This window comes from Stylophora pistillata, chromosome 7 (genome assembly GCF_964205215.1).
Source record: "Stylophora pistillata chromosome 7, jaStyPist1.2, whole genome shotgun sequence".
Lineage (NCBI taxonomy): Eukaryota > Metazoa > Cnidaria > Anthozoa > Scleractinia > Pocilloporidae > Stylophora > Stylophora pistillata.
Genome location: NC_142525.1, coordinates 1,233,957 through 1,253,274, shown reverse-complemented (window position 1 = coordinate 1,253,274; position 19,318 = coordinate 1,233,957). Strand labels below are relative to the sequence as shown.

The 19,318-nt window shown below is 38.7% G+C and overlaps 1 protein-coding gene across 1 annotated transcript; it reads right to left on the bottom strand.

Moving 5' to 3' along the window:
- Positions 1 to 311: 311 nt before the first annotated feature.
- LOC111328442 (serine/threonine-protein kinase mig-15) lies at positions 312 to 18,668 on the bottom strand. The gene is made up of 34 exons (XM_088727203.1): positions 18,322 to 18,668; positions 17,905 to 17,970; positions 16,190 to 16,246; positions 15,478 to 15,522; positions 15,080 to 15,160; positions 14,239 to 14,287; positions 14,060 to 14,121; positions 13,877 to 13,967; positions 13,485 to 13,557; positions 13,172 to 13,229; positions 12,274 to 12,328; positions 12,000 to 12,163; positions 10,795 to 10,882; positions 10,405 to 10,495; positions 9,830 to 9,897; positions 9,185 to 9,228; positions 8,472 to 8,617; positions 8,003 to 8,058; positions 7,711 to 7,772; positions 7,348 to 7,446; positions 6,496 to 6,690; positions 6,084 to 6,147; positions 5,913 to 5,978; positions 5,669 to 5,746; positions 5,447 to 5,514; positions 5,227 to 5,299; positions 4,809 to 4,909; positions 4,377 to 4,470; positions 3,901 to 3,959; positions 3,713 to 3,755; positions 3,445 to 3,480; positions 2,921 to 3,001; positions 2,292 to 2,431; positions 312 to 2,162 (listed from the first exon to the last, which is right to left on the bottom strand). The coding sequence occupies exons 1-34, from the start codon at positions 18,361 to 18,363 to the stop codon at positions 2,079 to 2,081; spliced, it is 2,679 nt and encodes an 892-aa protein (XP_088583329.1). The 5' UTR covers positions 18,364 to 18,668; the 3' UTR covers positions 312 to 2,078.
- Positions 18,669 to 19,318: the final 650 nt, after the last annotated feature.

Below are 19,318 nucleotides of genomic sequence, written 5' to 3'. Positions count from 1 at the left end.
GAAAAGGAATATAATATAGAATGGACTAGCAATTACATCGCACCCCGCTCCCCCTTCCGGTCTCCAGTAAAATCACGTTTGCTTTAAAAAGGCTTAAGGTGTAGACAAGTTAAACCCGTAAAGAACTGTCGACTCGCAGTCTCGGGAGGAAAAAGAAGATTAAAGTAGGAGAACAAAGAACAAAGAGAACAAAGAAAATAAGAAACAAATAGAATCAAAGGAAGAGAACTTGCTTTAACAGAGGACATACTTGAGGAAGCATACCATTGTAGAGTAGCCTGGATAACAATTCTTATCAAACGAAGACAGGCTAGGATTACTAACCATTCCGCTTTATTAAAAAACATGGTGATCTATATTCGCACTTTTATTTAGCACTGATAACAAGCTAGGGCGTCTACGCAAAATACTGTATCTAAAATAATAAAACTTAACTTGTTCATCGCTCATTAAAATTGTTTTAATGTTTTGCTACCTTCACTCTATGCATTGCCACTGAGGAACCTCACCAATTTAGAGACTACAATTTCACACAAATCAGTATTTATGTTATGGGGAAGCTTTTCATGACCAATAGGGCACTTTTCAGGAAGCACCATTACTTTACGGGTTACAACGCTCTTTTTAACAGATAAGCGACACGAGATATAAGCTCGGTGGTGTATTAAGAGCATGACCGCTCAGTCATTCAATAAAACCGTATTTTAATACTTAGTTCTTATTGACCGAGCGGGAGGTCTGTATGGAAGAATCCGAGGTCGCCAGTACAGACCGAACGCAGTGAGGTCTGTACCAGCGACCGACCTAGCTCGTTTAATAAGCTGTTTATTATATGGCTGTGTCTTGTATGCCAATTTTTTATATTCTTTGCATCATTTTTTCTAGACCGGTCTAGATGGGAAAATCTAGACCGCTTTCAATATTGATTTCATCCAATCAAATTCGTGAATTCGGTAGTTCCCAGTCCTTGTGAGACAGCCATATAATAATAGAACAGTATAAATTACCGTAGTACAATAAAAACAATAAAAACTTTAAGTTTTTAAATCATGAAAAAACACGACAAATCGTCGCGTATCACACAGTAACATTTTTAGCTTTTCGTTCAATTCGTTTTGCAATAATTTGGTCGAGTTAAAAGTGTTCTGTACAAAATTGTGTTAACGAACAAGGTCCCGCCTCTAGAGTTAATAAATAAAGCACACTATTCGTGCTCAATGTTCGGAGACCGAAGTTACCGAAATTTCTACGAAACGTCGCACGAACTACCCGATTATACAACTAACACGGGCTCTCTTCTCTAATTAAACGAGTCTTGCGCGTCAGAGTTCATTGGCCCCCCTAAAACTAAGAAGTATTCAAAAAAGATTTTAAAAAAATCTCTAACCCTGTTTAAAATAAATGGCTTACTCTCGAATTCAGGCCGAGCGCTAAAACATCATCCAAAACCAAAACGTTCTCATTAAAATACACATTTGAAAGCATGATTTAAAATAACTGAATTCAATGTGTAAAAAAAAACAAAAAAACGCACTTAAACAAACTCAATCTGTATTTACATGGATAAGAAAAGACTTTATACAGAGCTTCTCAGGAGAAGTTATTCTGTGCTTTCAAAGTCGCGATTAAACCTCTCCCCATTAACTTTCCTCGTTTTGCTTTGTTTTGTCTCGTTTTAGCGTTTACTTTTGTTAACAAATCATTAAATCTTACCCTTTGTGACGTGTTACTAAAACGCAACCAATAAATTCTAATGTTAATCTTTGCATAAAAAATGAAGAGTTGAATCTTTTCGCAGCTAAAACACACCTCTCAGTTCATTGTGATAAGGGCAAAAATTAGACCAAGGTTTTCTAAACTTTAAACCCCAAACCTAGAAAACCTAGTCCGAGGAACACGTAAAATTCTGCAGATTTTTTCAGATGGATTATGAACGAAGGTTTTCTGCTTCTCAGTTAAAAAAAAACCCAACTCCTTCTGAACTCTGTGCGGTCCCAAGTCACCACTGTTGCTTTGTGCGTGCTTTCTTTCATGAGCCACCACTTCATTTCCTTCCCAAAGAGCAGTTTGTGTAGACATCAGTAACCAAAGTTTTTAAATGTCTTGCTCAGCGTCATGAAGTAAATCTGGCCACTCGAACTCGACCGAGAAGCGAAGAAAACCTGAAATGAAGAAGAGCAAAAATTACAAAAGAGTGACAAGTTTTAGAATTAGCATGACAACACATCGTCAAACGAAATGCGTAACCGTGTCACATGACCACAGACACAAAGATTTAGGAGAGACTTAACCTTTTCGTTTCTCTCACAGAGGAATCTAAACGTCTGGGCTCTTTTGTGCATGAACACACCATCCAGAAGGCCCGTCTCCACAGATCGCACCTCAATGGCCTTTTCTCCCCATCCCATGATTTGTCCGGAGCCTATATGAGCTGCAATAAAAGTTGAAATTGTAAAAAATAGAGTTCTTTTCGATTGGGTGTCGTCAAACCAAAATCAAAGTGATCACTGAGGCCAATCAAGACAATGGCTTATATCACAAGTAGCCAATGAGATCTCAGAATTGTCAATCTGTCTGAAGCGCGGGAAAACGCGAGTCACCGAGTTGTAATTGGTTTTAGTTTGGAATTTGATTGGTCGAGAAAGTAGTACGTGTTGTCTAAACCAATCACAACGCGGAATAGTCTAAAGCAAAAATTGCTTTTGGCGCTCAATTGAAAACGTCTCAAAATTTTTCCTGACGAGAGCGATAGTACGCCAAGGGTAATTTTAAAGGCGAAAGTGCTTCTTTACAAGCGCGAGATTTTACCGCCAACTTTTGAAAAGTGCTGACAATTTTAAAATACCTTTTTGACAATTTTTTTTTAAAAAATAATTTGAAACCGAAGTAGAGTTAATCCTTTTGTTAATGGAAGACTTACCGATAGCGTAAGGGGTCTCCCCCCACTGCAACACAGCATGTCTCACCAGTTCTCCATTCGTATTCACATAAACACCCTCATCTAGGTAAAATGTAGCAGTATTACAACTCTAAATTAAAATATAAGTTATGCTGTAATGCTAACGACCAAACCATTTCGTCGCATTTCCAACAAAACAATCCGTTTCCATACAATTTTAAACCCTAGCGTTTCATTGCAGAAGATTCCATCCTACTCTGGATGGTTTCCTCTCAGTTTGGTCGGACTCGTCCGTTCGGGACGTTTCCGCCTGATTTCGGTCGATTTCGTATGAATTCGGACGATTACGTCTAATTTCGTAAGGTTCCCTGCAGTTACGGAGGGTTTCGTCAAACATCGAATGGCTCCGACAGAAGAGGTTGAAATCGGACAGAACCGCTCGAACTTAGAAGGAAACTCTAAGATCCGATGAAAAGTTATGCTGGTTTGAGAAACCTCAAAACTCATAGCGAAGCTCTTTAGGTTAGTTATGCAATTGTACTTACTGTTAAAACAGAGAAGAAGTTCTAAACCACTCGAACCTAAAACACAATAGGAACACTCAATGACAACCAGCTAAACAACATCGAAAAAGGCAAAGACAGTTTTCACTCATTAAAGAGTTAAACTCCAGGTCGACTTAAAAAAAGCGAAACAGTAAACATCTGACTTGATATCATTGAAACAAACGGCTGACAGAATCACAAATTCCCCTTAACAGTCTCCATATGGTTCGTCTCTCTTTAGAGGGGAGAAAATCACAACGATCCTTACTTGGTAAAGGTATGATAGCATGCGGCTGGAAATTTTCTTGAAGCTGTAAAAACGTAAGAAAAAGAGTGAAAATGAGAATCAACTTCGACCTAACATAATTCCTGAAATGAGTATTCCTTTACTTCCTGGAAAAACATTGTTCAATATTGACAACGACAACAGGAAAGAAATCATTCGATCAAACTGACCTGATTGGGAATAAATAAATCGTTAACTGATGCTGAGTCCAAGTCGACAGCATGAAATCCTACAACACAAAACTGGATGAATAAGCATATTCTCTCCGGTTTCCTCTCTGTATTCAAATAACACAATGAAAGAGGATATAATCGAGTGATTTTATTATTTATGACCGCAATCTGAACCTCTAGGATTTACGAGCCATCCCCGAGTTCCAAAACCGTCCCTTGCAAATTGAGGCAAACCGCAAAACCTTTTTGGTGTAAATGAATTGTACGCCAATGAGAGCTGAATCCTTGTCATTTGACAGGTTTCTCACTTACCCTCGTTATCAAACAGAGGCTTGGGGCACTTCGTCGCACCCTCTGCGCTCAGAAATTCGAGTTCTCCTTTCGTAGAAATAATATTTTATAAAATTTGTGACGAGTAAGTACTGGGGAGTTTTTTTCCAGGGGGGAGGGGTAGAGGGTAAGGTTGCACTGACCTATTTCAGAGGAGTAACAGACTTTTAGTCTGCTGTTTTCCGCCTCTATCGTCACATTCAACATCAGAGGTTTCTGGGGCAAGTACGGAAAGGACTGCGGAAAGAAAAAAAAAACACTTCTCGATGAGAACTAGATGGAAGTGATCAGAAAGTGCTTAGTACAAGAAATTCATGAGAGATCCTGTAGACTTTGGCAGCAACTTAAGTACACTCTCCCCATTTCTAATCTACCCACCCGGTCGAATGGATAGGGGTGAGACTGGGATTATGATTTCCTAATCACGGATGCGTCCAGTGTTCCTTCGGAAAGTTTCCACACAAAGTACCGGGCTCAAAGATTCGTTCTACGGCTCGATGTTTGAGACAGTGAGCTAAAAAAAACCATCGACAATCAAAAATTCAGTTATGCAGTAGCTACTCAATTGAGTTCACCTTAAAAGCCATAAACTTGTGATATGGCTTCGGAGCCCACGCGTAAACTTCAATCTTATTTTCAGTGGCGATGGCAAGAAATTTAATTCGATGGAAATTCACTGCAAGGCAAGAGAGAAGTTGGTCAATATTCACAGTTTATATCTGGGATACGACGTTGCGTGATGGTTACCGCGCTGAATTCCAGACAGAGAGGTCTGGGTTCGTACCCTGGCAAGACAATCTACTCTCCTAGTACCCCTCTCAACCCAGAACTAACCGGGTGGGGTGGGGGAGGGAGAGGGGAAAGCAGATAATGACCCATGACAACCTATCGTCCCTCCCGAGGGAGGGGTAGTACTCCTAGTCGTTTCATATTATGGAAATCGGGATAACATTCCAGAAAATTCCTCCTGTTAAATATTTGAATCATTCTTACCAACTTTGTAGTGAACACATCCTTCCAGATCACCGACTGTTGTGTAACCTTTCTGCCTTCGGAGATTCTCCGCCTGCATACAAATAAAAAACAAAAACAAAACAAGAGAGAAAATACATAGAGCATTACAAAGATACCTACAAAAAAGTCCAAACACATTTTCGTTTTGTCTGCGAAAAATGAAGACATAGGAGTTTTAAAGAGCGACGAAGTTCTTTACCTCTTCTCCTTTTAGAATCTTGGCTTTCAACCATGACAGGTAATACACACGAAGTTTGTTTTGTTTTCCTACAAAATTAAGTAAAATTGTCAAAGGTTGAAAGTGGACGCTTGATTCAAACTTAAAGTCAACAGGAACTCAAAGTGCTTAAAAATCAAGCAATAGATAAAACAATTCGAACTAAAAGGATGAGATACGAATAGAAGAGAAAGAAAAACTTACCACTAATGGAAATAAGAACGTTTATTCCTTCCAGTACATCTATCTGTTGGAATCTGCGTCTGGATATCAGTTGAAAAACTGAGAAAAGGACACCACATCTTCAGTAACGTTAAAATTCAATGAATAAAAGAACAGACCAGACAAACACACAAAGACATTAAGACATTGAAACAGGAAACAAACTGCTATAAAAAAAGATCGGGAAAACTGGGGAGGATTTAAGTACAAACAAAATCATGTTCACCTTTGCCATAACCACTCCGATCCAGTAAATATAATCCACTTTCTGTTCCAACAAGAAGATTGACTCCTTAAAAATACCATAAGAACAAGAATTACGAGATTTGATTTAAATCAAAAGGCCACAAAAATTAATGGTGAATCATAAGATAGAAAACTGTAAATTCTTCAGTACCCCAAAGTGCTCCACATAAGATTTCTGTTCGGAATTTGTATTTGTACTTTCTTATCTGCGGCATCTGAAAGAAATGAAATTTTTTTAAAGTTTTTGAACTAATATTTTCGTCGTTCATGTATAGAGTATAACCTGCGCAAATTATTTCTTCGAGCAGGGGCGAGTTAACAACACAAATCACTTACACACGTGAATCAGCTGTACGCTAGGAAGGCGTGCAAGAGTCAGTCACACGCGCGGAAGGTGAGTGCGGATTTTTCACACGCGCGACAAGCGATCGCGGGAGGAAAATAATATCTCAATTAATAGTTTCATTTGCCCGCCGCGCCCGTGAACAGTCCTCCGTGTTCGTCTTAGATAACCGAAAAAACTATGGTGTCTGTTCTGGCAATCAACTAGCGAGTCAACTTACTCCCAAATCATCCACGTTAGCAATTGAAGTTCTGTCAGGAGTCAAGTTCACCGAAACCTCTGAAGGAGCTTGGGATTGACGACCGAAGCCAAAACTTCGTTGTTTAGAGAATTTCCTGTCTCTCCTGGGATCCTGAGGTACAATGGAGGAAGCGATGGATTCATCTGATGACTTACGGCGATCATCAGGAGACTTCTGAATTGAAAAAAAATAAATAAATAAATAAATAAAATTGTCAGATACCAGGAAGATGGCGAATGAGGCGAAGAAAATCCATGTGTTTAAGAAGTAAGATTTCACCAGAAAAATCACCCAAACAGTTAAAAAAGAAGAAACAGTCAAACGTTCCGAAAGTTATCGTGGACATGATTAATAAATAGATGCTTATAGGGCGCATTTCTAATCTCAATGCGCCTAACAACAGATTATTAAGACATAAGACATAAGAATAAGTAATTAATTAACAGTAATGTTTTTTAAACAAAAATGTCTTAAGCCTAGTTTTGAATGTTTCTACTGTTTCCGCTCTTTTAATATATTCGGGAATTGAGTTCCATAGTTTCGGTGCAGATACTGAAAAAGCGCGTCCGCCATAGGAATTGGATTTAATAGGTAGGATGCATACCTGTAAGCGTGTTGATGATCTCAGTGTTCTTGATGGGTGGTATTCTTGTATAATAGGTTCTAAATAACTAGTAGATTGCTCATTTAAGATCTTATAAGTTATAAGTAATATCTTAAAATTAAAATTTAACATGGTTTTCGAAAATTTCAATAACCCATTCTCTGCACACATCGCAGACCTGTGATATTTATTGCATATTTCTGCCCAGCCCTCCCCACCCCTCATACCTTTACTTGCTGTTGCGTTGGCAGCACATCCGGCAGATTGTTCGTCAGGGGTCGAGTGGGGTTACTTGTCTCACCAATACTGGCAGTTGAGGCACTAGACTGTCGGAGAAAAATATTAAAACGTGACCCATTCACTCTTGGAAACATGAGAGCTTAGTGCTTGTTTCATAAATTTCAATCAGTAACTATACTCATAAAGCACTATCTTGGCACAAGGAAGCAAAAGAAAGGTACATACTTCGATAATAGAGTGAACATTTTACTAAACCACCAACAGCTTAATGAACTAATTATAACTCAGTAAAAAAGAAAAACAACAACAACAAAAACGACAGCAACAAAACAAAGAACAAAGCTTAATACCGAGTCATCATCGTCGTCCTTTACTACCATTGTGTCATAGCCATCCACATCCTCTTGGTGAGCTGAGAGGGAGATCAGTTTTGAAAATAAAAATTTAACCACAACAGTAGACCAACTGAAAGTAACACTTGACAGTGAGGTTTGATTTCTCTGGCAACGATATTCCTGATATGGATTGCTGTGTGTTACAGAGACTGATGTTTCAATAACCTTGGCAGAAGTCATCATTAAAGCTAGCCAGGAGACATTTAGCACTTGAATTATAAATCAGAAATGTGTTGTAACTACATACCTTCCCTTTGAGGTCGCAATGTGGATTCACCATCTTGCTGTCCATCCATTGAAACACTGAAACAAGAAGTTAATCCTTAAATGTCAAGAGCGACCTGCATCTAGTTTCCCTTTCCAGTACTAATGCTGAATAAGACATTATTACCATGGAAACAAAGGAATTGATTGCCAACCCAGGAGGTTTTGATTGGCAAAAAAATTCTCCTTATCTGTACCAAAGGATATGTGCAGAAAAGAGAATGATGAATATGCATAATGATGTTAATAAAAACGTTTCTTATGTCAAATATTATCAACCAGACATCTAACCTAAATCTCTTAGGAGCCCTGAATAACTTAGCATCCAATACAAAAGGGCAAACAATACTTCAAGTTGCTGGCTACAAGGTACAGAGAAATCAGACCTGTGATAATGGAACATGGCATCTACATGTGTAGCTAAATAGCAAAAGTTGGACTGTAAGTCTCACCGATGTCGTGAATGGCTGGATGCTGTCAGGGTGTCATCTGTTTGAAATGTCATAAAGCTGTCAACGCTTGAGTCCAGGAACACATCATTATCATAGCCACCAGTTGCACCCATGTGCTGCGGAGGGACATGGTTGGGGTTCATTTCCTATAACAGGAAGGAATGGAAAAACAACTTTGTAAACTCAAAGAGGGTGATATTCGCTTTCACAGCCATTGTTTAGTCTTGACACACAAAGCGCTATCTTTCACTAGCATGTTGTGTGACCAAACAGTGGCTCCAACATAGACAAAGAGACTAGCTGCCTTGTTTCAGGGTTTGTAAAAACTTAAGTGTTCAAAATTCACATCTCTTTCATACCATTATTTTCAAGTTTTAGACTCAAGATTGAGATAAAATAAAGTTACCTAATAGGAAAAGAGGTTGTCAAGAGTTTGCCTTAAAAACTGGAACTTTTCTGATTATGCTAGTTCAACATTTTGGTCAAGATGTTTCATGTGGAATTCAACTACCAAATGGTGTAATAACCCAGAAATCAGCTTGAAAGTTTCCATTAACTTTAAAAGAACTAAAGTTATTTCCATACTTTTTCAAGGTCTAATGTTTAGTTTAAAAGTTTCCCCAATTTTTAAAGAATTCAAAATTCTGTAGAAAACCTTCTTTTGTACTTTTAATAAACAAAAAAAACGAAAGCAATGAAAATGTATAACTCACTGGACTGCTGCCACTACTTGTCCTTCTAGGTGGATAATTATGACCTAAACAAGAATGGCTCAGTTTATTAATGATATAAATAACTTGGAAGATCACTGACAATTTATGCTACAAATGTTTTGCAATAAACATTGACTTAAACAATATCAATAAGAAACCTTTTGTCCAGTATGACAATACAATACAATACAATGTTCTTTATTTCGAGAGGGTAGATACACGATTAACCCAGTAAAGAGTTTTCTAACACATGGCCCTCTAATAAACCCACCCAACGCACCCCAGGGGAGGACATCCTTCACACAGAAATCTCGTGCGTGTGAAATTAATGTCTCCTACCCCTAACCCTGCAGGAGACGGGACCTCCATTTATTCGTCCCTATCCGAGAAGACTAGAATATCTAAACCATTTCTTGATGTTATAGAAAGGCAGCAAATTCTTCTCAATTACTTTAAGACCCTGAGTGTTGGTCTGGCCGGGGCTCGAACCCTCGACCTCCCGCACAACAGTCCAGTGCTCTATCCATTGAGCTAACCGGGAGGCGGTTAACACTGAAAAACAATCACACTGAAAAACAACAGGTTTGATCAGAGCTATGAAGATATCTCTAACATTTTGAATTCCTTTTATTCGCATATTCTCACCTCTTCCAAAAGTTCCTCCTTGCATGAGGGTTAAATTTCTTCTCAAGGTTGACTGAACATTTACAATTCTGTAGGAAAAAACATGAGTAAGGTGAGTCAGGAATGTCATTTAGTTTTGAAGTGAGAAGATATCCTTACAAGAAAAGTCAGACAAAACACTCAAAAACTGAACTTAAAACTTTTGTAACCCAACACTGGTTACCAGGTACTACTTTTAGAGTGGAACGCTATAACAAGATAGGGACCTGGACACTACATATGATTTGCCTGATAGGGACCCGGTGTGAGCCGCCTGTACCACGTTGTTCTTGTTACATGTTCTCGTCATAGATAGGAATTAATCCATTTCACCGAGACGTTCATTTAATAGAGATGAGCATTCTTGCTACAGAATGATGAGAACCTGTAATAAGAACAACGTGGTACGAAAAGCTCGCACCGGTCCCCTATCAGGCAAATCATATGTAGTGTCCAGGTCCCTATCTTGTTATAGCGTTTCACTCTAACTTTCTTTAAAGTGAAGAAATATTTCAACAAGAGGCAAGAATAAACTTGCCTGATAACAAGGTTCTCACCCCATTTCCTCGGCAATCATTCCCGCTAACAGCTGTTCATCTTCCTCTTCACTTCCTGAATACTGATACTCTTCTTCATGATCAGGTGGAGCTGCAAAGAAAAAGCAGAAAATACTATAATTATAGACCACTTTGATTCATAAATGGCAGCCAGATCAATGTTCTTTTGTTTAAAGTTAAATTAGCCTCTCTGGCCTCCTTCTCCAGAACAAAATTCAAAAGAATTCATTATCTCAAGCGCGGCCAGAAAGGCTAATTTAAATTTAAACAAAAGAATATTAATCTGGCAGCCATTTATGAAAGTGGTCAATTGTGCAACAAAACACCAAAAGACTAGCCATGGTCCAATATCTTTCCACAAGTTAGAAGAGAACAAACAACTGCACTAACCTCTCTTCTTTTTCATCCTGTCAATGAAATCCTTCAATTCAATTCTTATCTTCCTTTCGTGAGATCTTGCATCACGGATGAATTCATGCTGAAGTAAAAAAAACATTACCTTCGTTTCACCTTTTACAGAATAAACCAAGGTACTTGGGTAGCCCAAAAGCCAAAGCATTAAGATAATACAAATCTGTCAATTCAATTTTTCAGCTTTTCTACTCATTTTTACACCATCTCTACCCTGCTGGCAGAGGCGTTTATTTGTTAACTTCCCCTACAGTCTGCGTAAAAATAAAGTCCTCTGCGCTCGGTCTGTTAAATCTTCTTCAAGAATGCAGCTGAGAATTATCCAAGTTTGTGGATAATAATAATAATAATAATAATAACACCTTTATTTAGACACGATAATGTTTAAAGCTGAACAGCTTGTGGGGTTGTGTGTAAATCTAAATAAACTCTAAATTAAATAAATTCAAATGATGGTTTTTTTGAGGAGAGGGGAAAACCTGAGTACCCGGAGAAAAACCTCTCGGAGCAGAGTAGAGAACCAACAAACTCAATCCACTTATGATGCCGGGTCCGGGAATCAAACCCGGGACACTTTGGTGGAAGGTGAGGCTCTCACCACTACACCAACCCTGCTCCCCGGGTTGTAAAACTCTGATTTGCAAAACCAGTCAGAGCCTGTTTTAAACACCTTTTTATGCACATGCATCCTATTTAGCTATATAGTTGGCCGAGTACTACCGGGAACTCATTTGTTTCTAAGCAACAGGTCACACATGCTCAAAAAAGATTTAACAGGCTGAGCGCAGAGGACTTTATTTTTACGTGGACCGTAGGAGAAGTTAACAAATAAATGCCTCTGCCAGCAGGGTACACGATCTCTTAATCTTAAAATTCCTCCTGATGAGCTGGGTCTAGAGAGAAGCTTGTGTGATGGATAAGAATGATATGCAAATTCAAACTCGGGTGAAAACCAATTACTGTTCAAAACTCTGTACCTTCAATAGGCTGTATTTTACAAATTGCATGGACAATAAAAGCTCAACCATTCAAAGCATGTTTATTATTTGTACGATGTAATTATAGTGATGACCATGTTGCCGCTGATGATTGCAACAATGACTAATATAAAATGACTATAATGGCAAGGTGAAAAAGGAAGATGGCAGTAAGGTTGAAAACAACAATGATCCTGACAGAGTTACCTGCAAGAGCTGGTCTGCTGTCGGTCTATGCTGGTAATCTTTGATCAGGCATGTGTTGACAAAATTATGGAACTTCTTTGACCATGCCTTCTTTGATTTAAGGCGTGGAGGATCGCTCCGTGGGATCAGAAACAAAGCTCTCATTGGATGCATGTCACATAAAGCTGTGTAAGAAAGTTCTGTCTTTGTTAACTTGTAATATTTTCATGACCATCTAATGAAGAACAAGATTTGTGATTTCAATTCCCAATCATTAATAACAAACAGTACTCACGTGGCTGAGTCTCAGCCATTTCAATTGCAGTGATTCCTATGGACCACATATCACACTGAAATAATAACCAAAAAAAATCTTTAATCACTTCAACTCAAAGTTGCTAACTTTCTGCTCAATTCAAATTCATTTTAACCCTTCCTCTTCAAAGATTGCAATATCAGATCTCCCTGCTGTCTGCTATAAGTTTCTTTTGTTGTAATTGAGAGAATTTACTGGCAAATCAGACTTTGTATATTTTTTTCTCAATCCTGATTACCTAACCACTTGACAATACATTATAATTGTGCTTCTAAAGGGAAAGAACAGAACAGAAAAATGGTGGTAACCTCTAAAAACAATGACTTGAGATGCAACATTGGCCCTTTCCTCCCTCAAAATCTCACTATATCTTTAGAGGACCTCCTGGTTAACCCCCTCCCAGTTAGCTCAATTGGTTAGAGCGCTGGATTGTGTTGTGCGGGAGGTTGAGGGTTCAAGCCCCGGCCTGACCGATACTCATGGTCTTAAAATAAGTGAGGAGAATTTGCTACCTTTCTACACATCAAGAAATGGATAGATATTCTAGTCTTCTCGGATAAGGACGAATAAACCGTAGGGCCCGTCTCCTGCAGGGTTAGGGGTAGGAGACGTTAATTTCCCACGCACGAGAATACTGTGTTGTGGATGTCCTCCCTTGGGGTGGGATGGGTGGGAATTGGCCCTGAAAAGCCCCCATGGGGAGTGGTCAACTAACGTATGTATGTATGTATGTAGAGGGGAGGGAGGGGGTCGTGAGGTCAAAATTATTTTTCTTAGTGCTGTTGTTCCTTCTGATGTGCTACCCACTAAAAGAACCTTATCAGTGCATCTATTCAGAGGTATAAAGACAAAAAATTATTCCTAAAATTTTTTTTACCCTGTTGTCGTAAGTGGCATCTGGCTGCTCGTCACAAGCAATTACTTCTGGTGCCATCCTACAATAAAATCATCATGTAAATCAGCATTTTTGTGTCATAAGTAATCATGCTTTGAACCTCTTTATATTTTAGCTTCACAAAAGATGAAAAGTATCAATTGAAGTTTCTCTTTCACATGTCCACATTCTGACTGAACTAAAAAGATTTTCAACAGTTCCACATTAGGGTGCAAAATAACTGACTTTTTGCTTGGAGGAAAAAATGCCTTCACTATGTTTTCATGAATTACAACACACACACAGCTTTTCTTACCAGTAAGGAGTACCAATGAAGGTATTTCGTCTTCCAATGGTTCTGTCCAACTGAGCACTAACTCCAAAATCAACTGCATAATAAGAGTTTGTGAATGAATATCACAGCAGCACAACATTTGGTACAACTCACGCCATTCAGTTTTATCAGATGGAGTACGTGAACTTATAACTGCACCTTCAATGTTCAAATGGCATTTCAAAAAAAAAAATGTATGCTATGCTGCAGTAAGTCCTTCAGCTGATGCATCTGGAGCTAAGCTATGATTGGCGGATTAGAGTCATTTGATCACGCTCTAAACTTCTTAATTGGTGTTGAATTGATAAGTGAAATAATCCAGCCACTGAAAAAAGTTATAAAAAAACAAATATTGTACAGTGCAATGTCCTTACCTAATTTCACCTCAGCACTGTCTGTTAGTAGCACATTCTGTCCTTTTATATCTCTGTGAATGACATGGTTTTGATGAAGGTGACTAACTCCCTAAAAAACAGAAGAGAGTTTTAAACCTGACAACAATAAATATCATCAGTGACACCCCAAATGCCTGGTAATAGATGCACTGGAAAACTTACATTAAGCACTTCATGACAAATATATGAGATCCACTCTTCCTTTAAAGCTTTTCCTCTTGAAGCTTTAAAACAAAGACAAAAAAATGTCATTGGGAATTCAAGCTTTACCCTTTTATATATTTGGTTTAAATTGCATTATAGTGTAAACCTTACTGGAGAAAAATTACTCGTAAATTTACCTTTAACCAGGTCTGTTATGGACCCTGCACCGCAAAACTCCATTACAAGCTGACAAAAAAATGAACAAATAATGCTTTAGAACATATAATCACACCATAAGAGTGTAATAGGAGATTGTCTGACTAGACAGCCATTAATCTTAGATTGGCCTTGAACACTACTTCAAATAAAAACTAGGAAACAGGACTGCTTCTATTTAAATCATATCAAACAAGATTAAAGTCATGAAAAGGGTTGTCTGAAAGTCTGTGATGGGAGGGGGAGGGGGGAGGGGGAGGGGGAGGGAGGGGGAGGGGGGAGGGGGAGAGGGAGGGGGAGGGGGGAGGGGGAGAGGGAGGGGGAGGGGGGAGGGGGAGAGGGAGGGGGAGGGGGAGGGGGAGAGGGAGGGGGAGGGGGGAGGGGGAGAGGGAGGGGGAGGGGGGAGGGGGAGAGGGAGGGGGAGAGGGAGGGGGGATGGGGGAGGGGGAAGGGGGAGTGAGGCTGATAGTCCATGTGACCAATAATTGCAGGTGACTGTCCTTGAATTCTGTAGCACTAGGAGACTGTCTATTCCACTTGGATGAAGTGGTCAACTATAGGTCCCTCCCCCCTGCCATTTTTGTGCACATCCTAACTGGTTTTAAGTATCAATTTACACTCCTGGGTAGAGAGAGAGACCCGGTGAGAGTAAAGTATTTTACCCAAGGATTCATTACAATAACACAGTCAGGTCTTGTGCCCAGACCTCTCAGTCCAGAGTTCAATTTTCCACTGGGCCATTGAAGCTTCCATGGTTCTCTTTTAGCACGTCCTATTAAAAGTGGCCATAGAGAGGTGCATGAACTATAATCAATAACATACCCAGAGCTGGTCTTCTTGTCCTGGTAACCCCTTCTTCACAAAAGCTCCATAGTATGTAGCTATGTTCCGATGATGAGAAAACTAAAGAATACAAACACACAATTTCATCAGAATGTCCAGCTAAATTGACATAGTATCTCCACTAAAAAGATGGCAAATTTAAGCATCTGTAAGTTTCAAGGAACTGACAAAAAGTTCAACACCAAAGCAACAAATTGTTATCATTGTTTTGACAAATTGATACATAAGAAATTTTAGAAAATGACATCTATCAACAAATTATTGTACTTATCGTGGGAATCAGAGGGTTGTGCTGCAGTTTAATTTTAATCCTTGTGTACAAGAATTCATCAAGTAATTTTGCAAGGTCAAGGGTTTACTTGTGTATGGATACCTACCTTTCTAAGAACATTTATTTCAAGCTTAATTTCCTCTTCTTCATCCTAAAAAAAAAAAAAAAAAAATTCATAATTATCCTTAGCCCTTTACACCCTGACATCAGTATGCATATTCTCCATACTCTTTTCTTCATACATTTCCTTCAGTGCTGGCAAGGAGAATTTTTTTTGATGATCAAAGCTTCTTAAGTTGCCCATCATTTCCTTTATTTTCGTGATCTTAACAAATGATTTGGCAGTGTCACTGTATGGAGAAACTGGATGCTGGTCACTATTTAGTTCTTTTTAACCGAGTGTGAGGTCTCTCTAGGAGAATCTTGACTGAGGTTGCCAGTACAGACCGAACGCAATGAGGTCTGTACAAGCGACCAAGGTCAAGATTTTCCCATACAGAACGACCTAGCTTGGTTAATAAGATGTTTATTACATGGCTGTGTCTTGTATGCCAATTTTTTATATTCTTTGTACCTTTTTTTTCTAGACCGGTATAGATGCCGGTCTAGATGGGAAAAGCTAGACCACTATCAACATTGATTTCAGCCAATCAAATTTGTGAATTTGGTAGTTCCCAGTCCTTGCGAGACACAGCCATATAATAACAGGGTTTAAAGTTAATAGATAAATACTTATTCAATATGCAAAAAATGTTTAATAGGGCTACATAAATGTACCATAAAAAAATATTTCAACAGAGTTAGTAAGGAATACTTACTTCTGTAACATCCATTATTTTGATGGCTGCAAGCTGCCCAGTTCTCTTGTGACGACCCTAGATTTGTTAAGGAAACAAATATTCAAATTTGTTTCCCATGCTTTAAATACTGAAGTTCACAAAACCTCAAGTAAGTACCAAGCTTGACTGAGAATAATGCGAGTTTTTCTGATAATTCATTCAGAATTGACCGTGATCATAACTATCAGAGGGATAAAAGAATTTCTTTTTGTCTTCTGCTCATCATAAAATTCAAAATGTTCCTCTCTTTGACAACTGAGTTCTGACAAAGGGCTACCGCTTCAAAGGTCAGCTTGAGAAAATCTTTGCAGTCATCAAGTTACATTATGATCTCAGTTGATCAAACCTAATTATTTTGTTTCAATAAAATATAAATAGGGTTGAAACCCAACATCAAGTTAACATTCTCTCAGTGCAATTGGCAGAGGATCCAACAGAGTAAACCACTGCGCTAGATTTGTCATCAACATTATTATTTCCTACATAACAATCCTTCAGATATAAATCACATGTTAAAAACCAAATCATAATTGAAAATTCTGCCATAACATAAACAAGTTCAAACAAAACATGCTGGGATGTCATGGAACTTCTTTAAAAACAGCTCAACTTAAAGTTTTAAGTTACAGAAAGCAGCAACTTGAATACTGAAATGTTCCCAAAAATCACTGTTCAGTGTTACTGCTTGAGTAAAAATAAAAATACTGCCTGTTTCACAGAAGGTTGAAAGTCTGGTTGCGTCGTTTAACTGGGCTGAGGAACCAATTATCTATTTACTATAAAATTGGAATAATAACATTTCATAATGGGTAATTATCTTTAAAATTGTTTCCAATTGAGTTAATTTAAAAGAACAAAGAACACTGACTGACATGTTTTGGTCCTTCTGTTCTAGTAAAAAAGAATGAAAGCCACTCTATCCATAGGATAACTTTGGAATCGAGAGAAGTTTCATTAATTAAGAAAACTTAATGGCAAGAGATTACTTTTCCGTTCTCGTCTAACGCAAACATTTTCGGTATGGTGAGCAAAAGCTACTTCAAACTTTCTACATCTGTTTTTAATAAGAGGGAGCTGAAATGAGACATCCATTCTATGGGGTTGGTAATGAAAATGAAGGAATGAAAACAATAATTTCTTTCATCACATACCATTTTAAGCTCTCCTTAATCCTCTCTGATCCTTCAGTATATGGCGTTTAGCGTGCAACAGAAATTCTTATCTGCCACTTAGCATCAATAATTTATCAAATACATGATCAGAGAGGAAATAAGAAGTCTGACAAGAAAGAAGTCAATTCTTCTGTTAAATTGTTATCATGCTGTTAAAAAACAAAGAGCTGTCTTAAAAACTGGCTAAATGAACACATAATTTTATCCTTCGAGAGCGAAAGATTTTTCAGTTCTCGATTCAAAGCTAAATAGTTGAGCTGACAAATTATCAACCATCACATTGTCATGAGAACATTCGCATGAAAATCGTCCTTAATTTTGCTATAAGCCTGGTTATTCTGCGACTAGGAAATCGCAATTAATTCTAGAACAAAAGAAACGTATTCTTTATTTCAATCGCATGAAAAATTCACACGAAAAATGAAATGCACAGGAATTGTAGAATAACGAGTTACCGGGCTAGAAATGATTATACATCGCGAATTGATCAGGCAATTTTATCTAATATCCTCTCAGCAATACCTTGTGTACTTGCCCATACGTTCCATTCCCAACAACTTCGACCAGATCGAATATTCCGGCCGGATCCTGCAAAGGCAATACCTATTACTTAGCTTTGTTATAGATTACAGGCAAGATAAAGAAATAGATAAAGCACAGTAGGTAAAATCAACGGGATTTCACGTTAGAATTGTCTGGACAACGGCTTCTTCGAGTAGATCGCACAAAAAAATTACATCTCATAAATATATCGCCGAAATGTCACCATGCAATGAGAGCTCTTAGGATTACACATTTCTTCTCAGTTCAATATCTTCATCAACCTGTGAGTTCACCGGTCTTAGGCGCTCTTAAAATACTGCGAAATCAATTGCAAAAGATCTTTGAATTCAGCCCCCAAAAAGAGATTGTCAGGGCATAAAGAGAAACCTAACTCACCTTCAGCGCAGCCAAATCAATATCGTCCAGTCCGTATGCCATGTTGAATATCTCAAGCGATGAATTTACGACCGCACTGTTCACTGAAGAATTTGAACTTCTAACGAGTCGCTAAGCCACGCACGGGAAGCTTGTCACATCCGAAGAAAGCTCACGAGTGTTGCGCTACACCTCAGCCCACAAACTCTCCTATGTCCACAATACGCATCCGTTTACATTGGAGTGTTTTCAAAAAACAAATCAACCCATGCAGCTCATGCAAAATATATACAAGGGCAGAAGAACCATAGAGCTCTGTTCATAGGAAAACATTCGGAGCCATACTCATAACAAAGCGGAGGGAGGGGCTTGGAACGGGTCACGTGATATCATGCAGAGTCGATGGCCGCTGACAGGATAGCGTTATCTGACCAATGCGCTTTCACTTTGAACCTGAATTGAACTACACACACGTGCGCTGTAGAACGGAAATTCTTTACTGGGCAGTTCTCCTCAAAATGCAAGGGAGTGGTAGGTATTATCGCAGTGATAAACGTAAACACTAGGTGCCTTCTTTGGGAGTGGGGGTGGATAAAGGAGTGCAAATTCTTTTGATTGTTACATCAGTATGCGCTTTCTCCATGGTGTCTTCCATGGATTTCCCAAGCTGCTAACAAGGAAAATATGTTAAGCAATCCAGAACTTCTTTAGTTGGTGATCATTTCCTTCATTCTTGTGACCTCATGTTTGATTCAGTGATGATATTGTAAGAAATTAGATTGTAGTCACTGAGGGGTCAAAGGTTTTAAGAGCGAGAGGAGAAAAAAGAGAGGAGAAAAAGGTCATGGCGACTACTGTTAAGTTTCCTCTGATAGCGTGACCTTCAAGGGGGAAACAAAGTACAGATTCGTATCAGCTGCACGGAAGCTGTTGCTAATAACAAAAGTGACCTCAACTAGGATGACACGCTTCTCCCTGCCTACTTTGTTTACAAAGTCCTGCAATTAGTTCCTCTCCC

Coding starts and splice junctions, on each gene's coding strand:
- LOC111328442 (XM_088727203.1), bottom strand. CDS start 18,363: ATGGCATACGGACTGGACGATATTGATTTGGCTGCGCTGAAG. Junction 15,523..16,189: donor AAATAATGGATGTTACAGAA/GTAAGTATTCCT, acceptor TTTTTTTTTTAG/GATGAAGAAGAGGAAATTAA. Junction 8,059..8,471: donor TCCAGCCATTCACGACATCG/GTGAGACTTACA, acceptor TTCTTGTTTCAG/TGTTTCAATGGATGGACAGC.